The 12,566-nt window shown below is 44.1% G+C and overlaps 4 protein-coding genes across 4 annotated transcripts in view; 2 read left to right on the top strand and 2 right to left on the bottom strand.

Annotated features, from left to right (window-relative positions):
- The window catches only part of LOC137779127 (transcription factor BTF3-like), a 133,914-nt gene that overhangs the window by 98,785 nt on the left and 22,563 nt on the right, over nucleotides 1–12,566 (bottom strand). The gene's annotated exons all lie outside the window — the stretch shown is intronic.
- Nucleotides 206–1,087, bottom strand: LOC137805236 (adenosine receptor A3-like). Its single transcript, XM_068605045.1, has one exon. It carries the CDS (start codon nucleotides 1,085–1,087, stop codon nucleotides 206–208), a length of 882 nt encoding a protein of 293 aa, XP_068461146.1.
- On the top strand, nucleotides 3,910–4,782 carry LOC137805235 (uncharacterized). Its single transcript, XM_068605043.1, has one exon. It carries the CDS (start codon nucleotides 3,910–3,912, stop codon nucleotides 4,780–4,782), a length of 873 nt encoding a protein of 290 aa, XP_068461144.1.
- On the top strand, nucleotides 7,567–8,448 carry LOC137805234 (somatostatin receptor type 5-like). Its single transcript, XM_068605042.1, has one exon. The coding sequence runs from the start codon at nucleotides 7,567–7,569 to the stop codon at nucleotides 8,446–8,448; it is 882 nt and encodes a 293-aa protein (XP_068461143.1).

Genomic DNA, 12,566 nt, shown 5'->3' with positions numbered 1-12,566 from the left:
GGCATAAAAAATAAAAGTACTTGAACGTATTAGATATTACAATTAAAGTGTTCAAGATGTGGAAGAAAGAAGATCAGGTGGAAGTTTAGAAGTGTAACAGTTTCTGTTTGTGTCAACAAGTCATTAAAATACATAAACATACTTCTGCGCTCACAGTCTCGCGGTTTTATTTGACATATTAAACCCTCCAAACGCCCAAAAGACGTCACCCGCGTGCCGTCACCCTCTTGCCCCGCCCGGGCCTCCACACGCGGGCGAGCAGCGTGGCGCGCAGCCCCGCGCAGCCCCGCACGTACAGCACGGGCGTGAGCGCGGCGTTGACGCGCGGCAGCACGCGCAGCGGGTCGGTGCCCTCGTTCCTGAAGGAGTAGCACGTGGTGCCGGTGAAGTGGCACACCACAATGTGGCAGAAGATGGGCAGCCACGTGGCCAGGAAGCACGCGGCCACCACCAGGATGAGGTACACGGACGAGCGCTTGTGCTCGCGCTCCTCGGACGGCGGCTCGCGCTCCAGCTGGAAGCGCGCGATGCGGAACAGCTGCACGTTCAGCCCGATCATGATCACCACCGTCAGCACGTTGGCCGCCAGCGAGCCGAAGCCCGTGATCCTCCGGGCGACCCCGACGGTCACCAGGTTGTTCGCGGCCACGATGACGAACGCGTAGACCCAGTAGGAGAGGATGACCAGCAGCGTGCGCGCTCGCGTCATGCGCCGCGCGTACTGGAACGGCGACACCACCGCGTGGTAGCGGTCCGCCTGCGCGGCTATGATGGCCATGTACGAGAGCCCGAGGAACGTGGGCACGACGTGGTGGGTGCTCGTCGGGGAGCCGAAGCCGTCGCGCACGTCCAGCACGCCCGCGTAGTAGTAGGACACGCCCGTGCACACGTCGCTGACGCACGTGCTCAGCATGTACATGAAGCGGTTCTCGCCGCGCAGCGCGCCGTTCAGCAGGATGGCGAGCGACACGGACGCGTTGAGGAAGATGATGGCGGCGGCGAGGAGGATGCTGAAGAGGAACATCAGCACGTTGCCGAAGCTCGTGAGGGGCAACACGGGAGACAGCGCGTTGCTGCCGTTGCTCATCGGGGCGACGTGTGACTGCACGCGCGCGTGTGTGTGTGAGAGAGAGAGAGAGAGAGCGAGGGTTGCCTCTCTTATTTGTGGAGGGAGATGAAGTCCTGGGGGACTTTGTTGTCAACAAGCTGCTGATGAAAGAGGTCAACAACTTGTTGACGTGTTGCTTCCCTCAGATGGATGACAGCTTTAGTCCCGACGAGGCCTTCAGCTGGAGGATCGTTAGCAAAAAAACAACTTTGCTTTCAACTCAGAGTCTGTTATTGCATCTATGTCTAGTTTTTATACTGAGTCAGCATTTTCAACTTCAATTTCTTCTTCTTTTTGTGGAATCTAGAGCTGCTTGCACTTTATTCTGGTGTTTAGTTGTGTTGACCTTTCAGTCTAAAGCACTTTTTTCCGTCACAAAGCTCTCACAAAGTTGCATAAATGGCCTCGTTGTGCTTGTTATGAAGTTGTAGGACACAATAAGGAGAGTAGAGAAGACTATGACTGTAACCTGCTGTAATAATTTCAATAATTCTACATTTTGTGTTATTTTGTGCAGGGGTTTCAGAATTAGCAAGTAAAGTTAAATTTGCTGCTTTTGGGCAATAAAAAGAACAAACTGTTTCAATTCATTGTTCTCTTATTTCAATAACCGGTCTGTTCAACAGACTTTCCTGTTGTTTTGTGTGGTCTTTAACTTGGTCGTTGTTATTTTTTTTAAACCTGCTACGCACTGCCCTGCCAGCAGAGGGAGCTCTATGTGTTATATTCAACACACTTTCAATGCAGTTTGTGAAATAGTCAGAAAATACAATCTACAATACATATTTTATTAGTTTAGTTGAACAAACTTACATTGTTGAGTTTGGCCAACTCAACCACACAGCAAAGTTTAGGAAAACCGCCATTTTTAGGTTTGGGCCACAAATCCACAACAACAAAACCACCATGAAAATCCTGCGTTGAAATTGTGGGGAAAAAGATCCTGCATTGACTTTCCATTCACATTTATTTCACCATGAGCGTCACAAATCAAAGTGTCTGTGTAGAACCAATGGATCAGTTTTCTTGACTATAGTTCATGACCTTCATGGTGCTCTGCGGTTACATTTTGGGCATCAGGCTAACGAAGCCGTCAGTTTGTGACGAGCACCAACAGAGAGGCGGTTCTGACTATTTTCATCTTTCCCAACAGGTGAACTGATCGTAAACCCGGTGAGACAACAGCACACTCGAGCCTCAGCTCACTGTGACCTACAAATACATCGACTTTGATCTTAGATGAAAGGCCAAAACCTTTTGAAAGCTGAAGTAAAAGGACGTCCAGTACGTTTCTGCATGAGCTAAAGTCAGAGAGAGAGAGTTGTGTTTGTGGTAATAAACTGTATTGAATGTGGCTAAATTAGGGGAATGTTTATAAAACAATAGTTTAGTAGCTAATGGATAAGTGTATCGGTAGCATGTTAGCATTAATCACTGTTGACTTGGTTTAATAGTGAGTACACTGGGAGATACAGTTACAGGAACTGATGCATATCGACTGCAATATGAGCTCCATCCCAATAGAAGTTACTTCATGTCTCAATAAGGATATAGAGCGTCATATAGCTTGTTTTCCTGTAACTTGATCAATAAATATACAATATGAAATAACCACGTGGTTGGGTGTACCTGTGTGAACTAAATACATGAGCAATGAAGTATTTTCTCATTGAATTAACAAGAAGCAGACTTCCTGAAAAGGTGCTTCTGGATCACTGCTCACAGTGTCTTCACTCAGACGTTTTGTGTTTCAGTGATTGTGTTACGTGTTGTGTTGTGTTAGAGATGAAGCGTCTCCAACGTGTGGAGCTTAATGACTGATAGCAGAAACTTCACCAAAAGCATTTAACCCCTTTATGTTCACTGTTCAGGCAGCAATTCATGAGAAGAGAGGCATTAAAACTGTGTTTTAGTTTGCAGGACAGCAGAATGAGCTTCTCATTGTAAGTAACTTTGTTAAAAGGGCACATGACGTTAAAATATCTGGAGTCTTTCATCTTTGTGGCTCTTACAGTGAAAAACGCGTCATCACAGCGCCCTCTGGTGGCTGAGAAACGCATCGACTTTGGTCATGAAGGTTAAAAGTTCAAGATATTCAAGATATTTCTTTTATTGTCGTGCACATATCACAAAGTTACTTATACAATGAGAAGCTTATTCAGCTGTCCTCCTACACACCAAATTACAATAAAAGGTGCAACAATAATAATGATAATAAATATATAAGGCAGAAAATACAGCAGAGGTATTGCAGAAACTCCCAGCTCTTAGTTCTCACAATAAAAGAAAAGCAGATGTTTGTAGATCCAGTATTGTTGTTTTTGCAACACCAGCAAGACAATACTGCTTCTCTTTGTGTTCTTGCCGGTGTGAAGCAAGTTATTTGTGTTTTTATGAAGGAAACGACAACTTTACTTTTTATATAACGTGTCGACCAATACAGCAATACAGCTCACAATGACTGAGCATGAATAAAAAAGTCTCTTGATCCAGAAGCTTTTACACGTTTGTATTGCGCAGAGAAAGTGCAACACAAGTAACACAGACTTAATAAAACAGGTTCCTGATCTTTGTGCAGACATCAGACTTCAGATGAAACGACATTTAATGGCAGCACGGAGGGGACCAGGTGTTTTGTGTGTGTGTGTGTGTGTGTGTGGTGTGTTGGGGGGTTATTGTTGTGTGATTAGGCCTCACGTCTTGACACGCGCCTGCTCTCCAGGGACGAAGAAGCCTAAATCCCGCGCAGCGCTCCTCTATAAAAGCGCGCGGCCGCCTCCGTGTCGCGGCGGAGCGCCACGATGCCGCGCAACGCCTCCACCATCCCGCTGTCGGTGGCCTTCGACACCGCGGAGGACTACCTCATCTTCACCTTCCACATCCTGTTCGCCACCACCGCCGTGCTGGTGGCCGGCTCCGTGGTCGTGGGCATCTCCTCCACGCGCTCCCTGCGCGGCCAGAACCGCTTCATCTTCATGCTCAACACGAGCGTCAGCGACACGCTGACGGGCTTCTCGGTCTACTACCTCGGCCTCTTCGACGTCCAGGAGGGCTACCCGTCCAGGAACGGCACGCACTACATCCTGCCCTCGTTCCTCGGCGTCAACGTGCTCACCTTCCTCTTCGCGCAGTTCGACCGCTACTTCGCCGTGTGCCACCCGTTCTTCTACAACCGCTACGTGACGCGGGCCGCGGTCGTCGGCACCTGCGCGTTCTGCTGGCTGTACACCTACTCCATCCTCACCGTGCAGAACATGGTGCCCATCTCCAAGGCGGCGCAGATCAACGCGTTCGGCGTGATGACGCTGCAGATCATCGTGCTCGTCAAGGTGCTGATGACGATCAAGCTGTACGTCATCGCCCGCGGCCACCTGGCGCGGGAGGCGCCGAGCGCGGAGCGCGACAACAAGAGGGAGTCGCTGCGCATCATCGTGTTCGTGGTCATCTGCTTCCTGGCCCTGTGGGGTCCGTCCTTCGGCAACATCATCGTGAGGCAGCTGACGCGCAAAGGTCTGCGGTTCAGGAACGAGGCCACCAACCTGTTCGCCAGCATGGCGCGCCTGAACGCGCTCGTGACCCCGGCGGTGTACATCTGGGGCAGCCCGGCGCTGCGGGAGGCCGTGTGGAGGACGGCGTGGCAGAGGGTGTGCCCGTGCCACCGGAGGGCCAGGTGAGGGACGCGTTACGCGCGTATTACGCGCGTGTTACGCATGCGTCTGGAACAACGTGTGTCCAATTTGGTTATGTAGAGAATAGCTGTAAATGTCTCTGTCTGACCCTCTAACACCCCGCCCCTCTTTTCTTTCAGAATGATCCTTCACCTTGGTGGAGACACGAAGCAATAACATGAAGCTGTCACCGTCCAGGAGCAACTCAATGACGTGAGGACGAAAAATGACTGGAACGAAAACGCAACATCGGTGTGTTTTGGGGTGTTTAGGTGCAGCCCGTGTGTGAGCTATTGCATCCATGACAGTTTGGGGCTAAGAGCCCTTATTTCTGACATTTGGTATGTATTCTTTCCACAAGAAAAACACTCGTCATGTTTGTCATAAACGCTTTCAATAGAGTGAAATTTAATTTCTGGATAATGTTTTGGATTGTGTGTGTTTCATATGCGCGGGAAAACTCTCTCCCTTGCAGGTTATGTCCGTTATGTCCCTTGTATTCACTGTCCTAAAGTCAGGATAACATAACTTAACAGAAAGGGATTTTTATTGTTTGGTTGTTGTGTTTTTTTTGTTGTTTTTTTTTTTACCAACAATTGCCACGCAGGGAAGGAGACGTTTGAGCGACATGAACTTGATCCTCTTCTTCCCCTCAGGCAGCTTCACGTGGAGTAAATGTAAATATGACCAATCTGAAATAACATGCTGAGCTGTGATTACCGCTCCAGTCTTCTGCTTCCCTGAAGCTCTGCATTGTGGGTAATGTTCCATCTGCTCATCACAGGATGCCATCATGAACAATAAAACATCTGCTTCCTTCTGAAGTTGCATTTTTAACTCGTGTTTGTTCGTTGATGCATCACGTGGTGACAGGCTGCTGCATTGTGTTGTTGAACCAACAACTTGCTTTTGGGTTTGGACTCGTTTCAGTTGCTGCAAATGATGTGAACACATCTGCTTCTAAAGGTCCTTGAATGCATCTTGCGTTAAAAGTGTAACACGTGACGCGTTCAATGACCTGATAAACGTAAAGCAGATGGTTATTGTGAACGAACTGAACGGCAGCATTACGGGCATCAATTATGTTTAATAAATATCGTTCTTACTGGTGAATTATGGATTACTTTGGGCCAACTCTTTCTCCTAAAAGAACATGTTCATGTGCTAATTTACAACATGAAATGTGTTTATAAAGTCTTTGTGGTCGAAAACGCTTAAAAAAAGAAAGAAGAAATGGTTTCATGTGTGTGCGGGTCATATTGCACTAAATAATAACGATAATAAAAGATCACGTATCTCCACAAATGTTCCTCCTTAACAGCGATGTGCATGAGCAACACACATTAGAGGTTTCACCTGAAGGCCTCTTGAATAATCCCTGATAGTTTTCCTCGGGGCAGAGATAATCTGCTGTAATCTGGGTTTGCTTTGTTCAGACACATTAATGTGCAACATAAAAGCACAACTGAGTCAATAGCTTCATAAAATATACTTTGTTCAAGAAGAGGCCTTACATTTCAACATCTCTAATGTTGCACTGTAAAAAAAACACCTGTGAAATTTACTGTTTGTGAGCAGTAAACTACTGTAAACTATTACCCAGTAAAATACTGTGTATTTATTTAAATATTACAGTCGTCAAAGCTTTATTGTAAAACATTATAAAACACAGTAGTGCTGTGGTAAAATCACAGTAAGCAAGAATCTACTGTAAAGAAATACAGCCAAAAAATACTGTAGAAAATGACAGTAACTAATAATCTGATGTTATAAACTGTGTTTTCTTTACAGTAAGTTACTTTTCAATAGCTGCCAGTTAATATTATGCGTTTTTTTACAGTGTAGTTTTTACCCTTTAATTAAAACCAGCAGCTTGCAGAAGTTCTGCAGATAAAGTTGAATATTTGTCGCCACACACAGCTGAATATAACACACATTGATCTAAACTAACTGAACCTAATGAAGTCAACGTTTTATCTGAATATAATATTAATGCATTAATAGAGTCCTAAGTTCTCTTCATGAAGTTTAACTTAAAGGGAAGTTGTTGGAGTTTTTTGTATTAGATGTCATTCAAACAGTGACATAACCAATTAAAACAAATAATGCAATACAAAAAACAAAAAAAAACTGTTATTCTAATGTCACAATGCCAGAAAATCTGATGGCCAAAGAGGAAATAAATGCCGTGTGAAACACTGAAATGTCTTTCAACATTTATTGAACAGATAATATTTCGTTGAGCGCTTCCATCACTGATGGTTCTGAGGTCTGACCCAGAAAAAAAAGGTTGAACAGAGTTATAAACATAAGATATTATAGTCATATCTCAGGGTACAGGATGCAGGACAAAAACAAAAAACATCGCCTGTGTTATTGACATTATTGTCTGTGTTCAGGAGTCAGCAACTAAAACACAACAACATGAAACATTTCCATAACACAATAATGAAAAATATATTTCTCTTAACATAAATGAAACAAGAGTCACGTTTATGTCATATGAACCCAATGCATTTTAAAAACACTATAAACAGGTTCATGCATTAACATGAATTCATACAACTGGATTCAAATTCATAACCTGGTTTAATTGATGTATTTATTATTCATAAAAGCTTATTTCATAATGTATTTTCTTATTGAAGTTAGACTTTTGGATACATTACAAAAGCTTAAACATTTTTTTTATAGATAGACAGATAATTCATGCAAGTCACAACCACCAGCTCGTGGCCACGTGGCTTCACGACCTATAAAAGGACTTTACGTCGAAGCCCTTTTGGAACAATGCTCCTCCTCAACGTCACCGCCTCTGCAGGAGTTCCTCTCTCGGTGACCTTCGACAGTCCCGTAGATTATCTCATCTTCATTTTCCACATCGTGTTCGCCACGACCGCCGTCCTGGTGGCCGGACCCGTCGCCGTCGCCATCCTGGCCACCAGATCCCTCCGCCAACAGAACCGGTTCCTCTTCATGCTGAACACCAGCGTTTGCGACACTCTGGTCGGGTTCTCCGCGTATTATCTGGGTCTGTTCGACGTCCAGGAGGGGTACCCGTCCAGAAACGGAACCTACAACATACTACCTGCTCTCCTCGGGGTGAACCTGATGACGTTTCTGTTCGCGCAGTTCGACCGGTACCTCGCCGTCTGTCACCCCTTCTTCTACTCGCGCTACATCACCCGGCGGGTGGTCATCTCTGTCAACGCGTGTTGTTGGTTTTACAACTATTGTCAGACCATCTTTTTAATTTTCGTGCCACTTTCCATCGCGCAGCAGGTGTTCGCCTTCAGCGTCGCCAGCTTGCAGGTCATCGTTCTCACCAAAGTGATCATGACCATCAAACTCTACGTGGTCGCCAGGTCGCAGCTCGCCAGAGATCCTCCCGGCGCCGACAGGGAGAGCAAGAGGGAGTCGCTGAGGATCATTATCTTCGTTGTCGTCATCTTCTTGGTGTTGTGGGGCCCCGCTTTCGTGAATATCGTCACTAAATTCGTGACGGGGAGAGGAGTGACGTTCAGGAACGACGCCACCAACCCGCGGACCATCATGGCTCGCTTGAACGCGGTGTGCACGCCGTCCGTGTACATCTGGGCGAGTCCGGCTCTGAGGGAAGCCCTGCTGAGGACCGTGTGGGGCCGAGTGTGCCCGAGATGCCGGACGAGGTAACGCAAAGTGCACTACACACCATGTTCAACCCTTTTGCCCTTCTTCTGTTTGTGTGTATCGCTGCACGTGGTTCCTTGTTGTCTGTCCATCTTTTCCTCAGAGTCGGTTCCAGTCAAAGGAAAAAAGAAACAATACGTCAGAAGAACCAAAGGCCTCAAGTCAGTACGTTATTCTAATCAACTTACTGTCTTTTCTAATGTGCACTCTCTCAACTCAACATGTACATTCAAAGAGTTTATGTTCTCAAATGCTATTGTCTGCCTTGTATCCATGAACGTCGTGCTAATGCTTCATCTGAATTAGTTGTTGATCCAGTGTAGTTTACAGTGTGTAAATACTTTACTCTAAAGGAACGTCAGAGAGAGAGCAACATGAAAGATTCATTGGAAATAAGGATTCAGTTTAAATTTAAATGACACTAATAACATGTTCTCTCATGATGTGTGTGTGTGTGTTTTTTCAAATGAAACACACAGTTTGATTTGATGTGTGTACTGGATGTCTCTGTTGTGTTGGTAAACTCTCCGCGCAGCTTCGGGGATTTCTCGTAAACTCAGCGGCGTCGTGCGGGTTTAGTTTTTTTCCTGCTGCTGTTCAGGACGAGAGGCCGAGCGGTTTGGGAACGAGGCCTCCGATGTGGTGGCTCGTGCTCGTGCTCGTGCTCGTGCTCGCGCTCGCGGCATGATAATCTCGGCCTCGCGCAGACGTCAGAGGCCGATTGGCGCGAGGGCCTCGTGGACAGCTCCTGGTGCTGAAAACGGGTCGAATCCCAGAAGTTCATTTAAATACAAACGGAACTTGTTTGAAAAAGAGTTTAAATGTCATTTTTGATTTGATACCTTTTTATTGTTGTTATTATGTGTTTTTGTGACGTTTTTTATGGACTTTTTTCTCGAGACACTGTGAATTTCATCACTAAACGGAGACTTTCTTTGACTTATATGTTGTTTTTTTTACATTCTACTTTGACCTCGATTGATATTTCTTGACAGTCAATTCATTTAAATATTTTTTTTTGTATTTCCATGTTTCATATGATCCATTATCTGAATACGTATTTGTCTCTCCTCCATCCTATGAATCAAAACTCTGCATTATTTTACATTTTTATTAAACTGTGTCTCCAAAAACACCGATGAGGGCTCCGATGTGGTTTCCACTGTGGCTCGCGCTCGTGCGCGCGGCATTATACTGTCGGCCTCGCGCCGTGTCAGACGCCGATTGACACGAGGGCATCGTGGACAGCTCCTATATTTTATTGAATACTTCTTTGTCATATCAAATGCTTAAATAAATAGATTTTAAAACACAAAACAAAGAAACACAGCCATGCATGAAATGAAAATGAATACTGGCCATTGTTGTTCTTTAGAGGGGTAGTTATACACAAACGTGTTTTATTAATAAAGTACAAAGGGACAAAGCCAACTAAGAATTTGTGATGATCAAAAACAAGTTAATTTGAGTGATTGGTGGAATTCTGAATGGTGAAATAAATGTATTGCAAAGATATTTACAATTAAAACTCTGTCGAGTCACTTTTGACCCATGTTGTGTATCTAAAGGATAAATACACCGAAAAGAAACCTCCATACTGTTGGCCTACATCTTTAAGAAAAGAGCAACTTATTGTGCTGAAGCTGCTGTACGTGCATGTTTTAACATAATTACAATTCCCTTCAAACAGACAATGTTTTACACTGCCAGCCTTGATAATAAAGTGAGAGCTCACCTGAAGCTCTGACGGTGCCGCTGCTGCTTCCTCCACCTGCAATGCATCTGCACTGGATTCCTGAGTTTCAAAATAATACTTTAATGAATAAAATGTAGACCTTATGAGCAGTATATGTATTGATTTTGAAAGCAATTTAGAATATTTAGATAGATTCAGGTTTTATGGAACAGCCTTGTTTTTTTATTCAACATCACATTCTTGCCCTGAAATATGTTTTTTCGTCTGTCTTACTGATTTAATATGACTGTTTCCATTCCTAATAATTTACTTTAAATGTGTGTTTAAGTTAATTCATTAGTCCAATATTTAATAACATTGATTACCTGCACACATACTGACTGAAGGGACTACAGTATTGACCCTGTAGAAGAGAGCGCTGTCTCTTTAAGAGAGCGCTGTCTCTTTAATTAAGAGAGTGCTGTATCTTTAAGAGAGCACTGTCTTTTTAAGAGAGTGCTGTCTCTTTAATAAAGAAAGCACTGTCTCTTTAAGAGAGCACTGTCTCTTTAATTAATAGAGTGCTGTCTCTTTAAGAGAGCGCTGTCTCTTTAAGAGAGCACTGTCTCTTTAATTAGGAGAGCGCTCTCTCTTTAATTAAGAGAGCGCTGTCTCTTTAAGAGAGCACTGTCTCTTTAATTAAGAGAGCACTGTCTCTTTAAGAGAGCGCTGTCTCTTTAATTAAGGGGGGCTGTCTCTTTAAGAGAGCACTGTCTCTTTAATTAAGAGAACTCTGTCTCTTTGGGAGAGCACTGTCTCTTTAATTAAGAGAGCACTGTCTCTTTAAGAGAGCGCTGTCTCTTTAATTAAGAGAGCGCTGTCTCTTTAATTAAGAGAGCGCTGTCTCTTTAAGAGAGCACTGTCTCTTTAATTAAGAGAGCACTGTCTCTTTAAGAGAGCGTTGTCTCTTTAATTAAGGGGGCGCTGTCTCTTTAAGAGAGCACTGTCTCTTTAATTAAGAGAACTCTGTCTCTTTGGGAGAGCACTGTCTCTTTAATTAAGAGAGCACTGTCTCTTTAAGAGAGCGCTGTCTCTTTAATTAAGAGGGCGCTGTCTCTTTAAGAGAGCACCGTCTCTTTAATTAAGAGGGCACTGTCTCTTTAAGAGAGCACTGTCTCTTTAATTAAGAGGGCGCTGTCTCTTTAGGAGAGCACTGTCTCTTTAATTAAGAGAGCACTGTCTCTTTAATTAAGAGAGCACTGTCTCTTTAAGAGAGCACTGTCTCTTTAAGAGAGCGCTGTCTCTTTAATTAAGAGAGCACTGTCTCTTTAAGAGAGCGCTGTCTCTTTAAGAGAGGAGCAGGAAGACCTGCAGCAGGCTGGAGACCACAACAGGTGCTTGTGTTTAACCTGCAACTTGTTTTAATAAAAGTTGCACACAGAAGAAAGACGTGTTTGTGGACAGTTTGTTTTCAGAGCGCAACACAGACAAAAGGTCAGATTCTCCGTCGATTGATATCTTTGCTAATGCAAAAATAATTATGAACTAAATGCCAGGAGTTAGACCTCACCTGAAGCCCCGATGGTGCAGCTGCTGCTCCCTAATCCTGCACTTAATTTTCACTGGTTTTCTGAGTTTCCTGAATGCATTTAAAAATAATGCAGTTTTGCACTGTGAGTATAGTTAGCCTGCTAGCTAGCTAGCTAGCTAGCTAGCTAACAACGATCTGGGCGTCTTGATAGCTACTTCACGTGGTGAAAAAACTCTGGATATCTCTTTTCTTTTTGGGTGGCATTTTCCTATCTACAAAGCACAAAGGGGTCAACAATATCAATGCTGAGACTAAACAAATTATTAATAAGAGGCTTTATTATTTAGTATTATTTAGCTCTCATTCTGCGGGTCATGATTGACGTAGTGTTTCTGATTAGCCACTTTAGCCAATTAAATGACAGCATCTTCTCTCTCATGCTCGAAGGCACATTGGAAAATGTGGAAATGTGATGTGAACATGCAGATAGCTTTGCTAAAGCTACTAGCTAGCTAATTGTTTTCATAAAGGTTAAGCTACATCAAGGGCACTAGCAGTTACTTTACTTAGCTAGGTCCTGTCGAGGTTTGTTTTGACAAAAGCAGTAGCCTGCCAGCACAACTTCAGACTGAAATATTATATTTTATTAGGTTTTAAGTCTGATAACGTTACTGACATTTTAGCCACAACACAGAGTACATAAACTGACCGTAAGCAGCTGTCCGGAGACAGCCCTGTTTACTAAGCTAACCCACATAAGCTGCCCCAAAACATTACGTTAGCTTATTTAAATTATACTTGTTTAAATGTCCTCTAAAACCTTATTCTTGATAGGACTCAATATACTATTGTTCATCAACCTTTCTATTGTGTACGGGTCCAACTAGAGTCCAATTTATGAGGATTTATGCGGCT

The sequence above is a fragment of the Clinocottus analis genome, unplaced genomic scaffold (assembly GCF_023055335.1).
Source record: "Clinocottus analis isolate CAN_PGR_092001 unplaced genomic scaffold, fCliAna1.0.p SCAF_7, whole genome shotgun sequence".
Taxonomy (NCBI): Eukaryota; Metazoa; Chordata; class Actinopteri; order Perciformes; family Cottidae; genus Clinocottus; species Clinocottus analis.
This window is presented reverse-complemented; position numbering and strand designations above follow the sequence as displayed.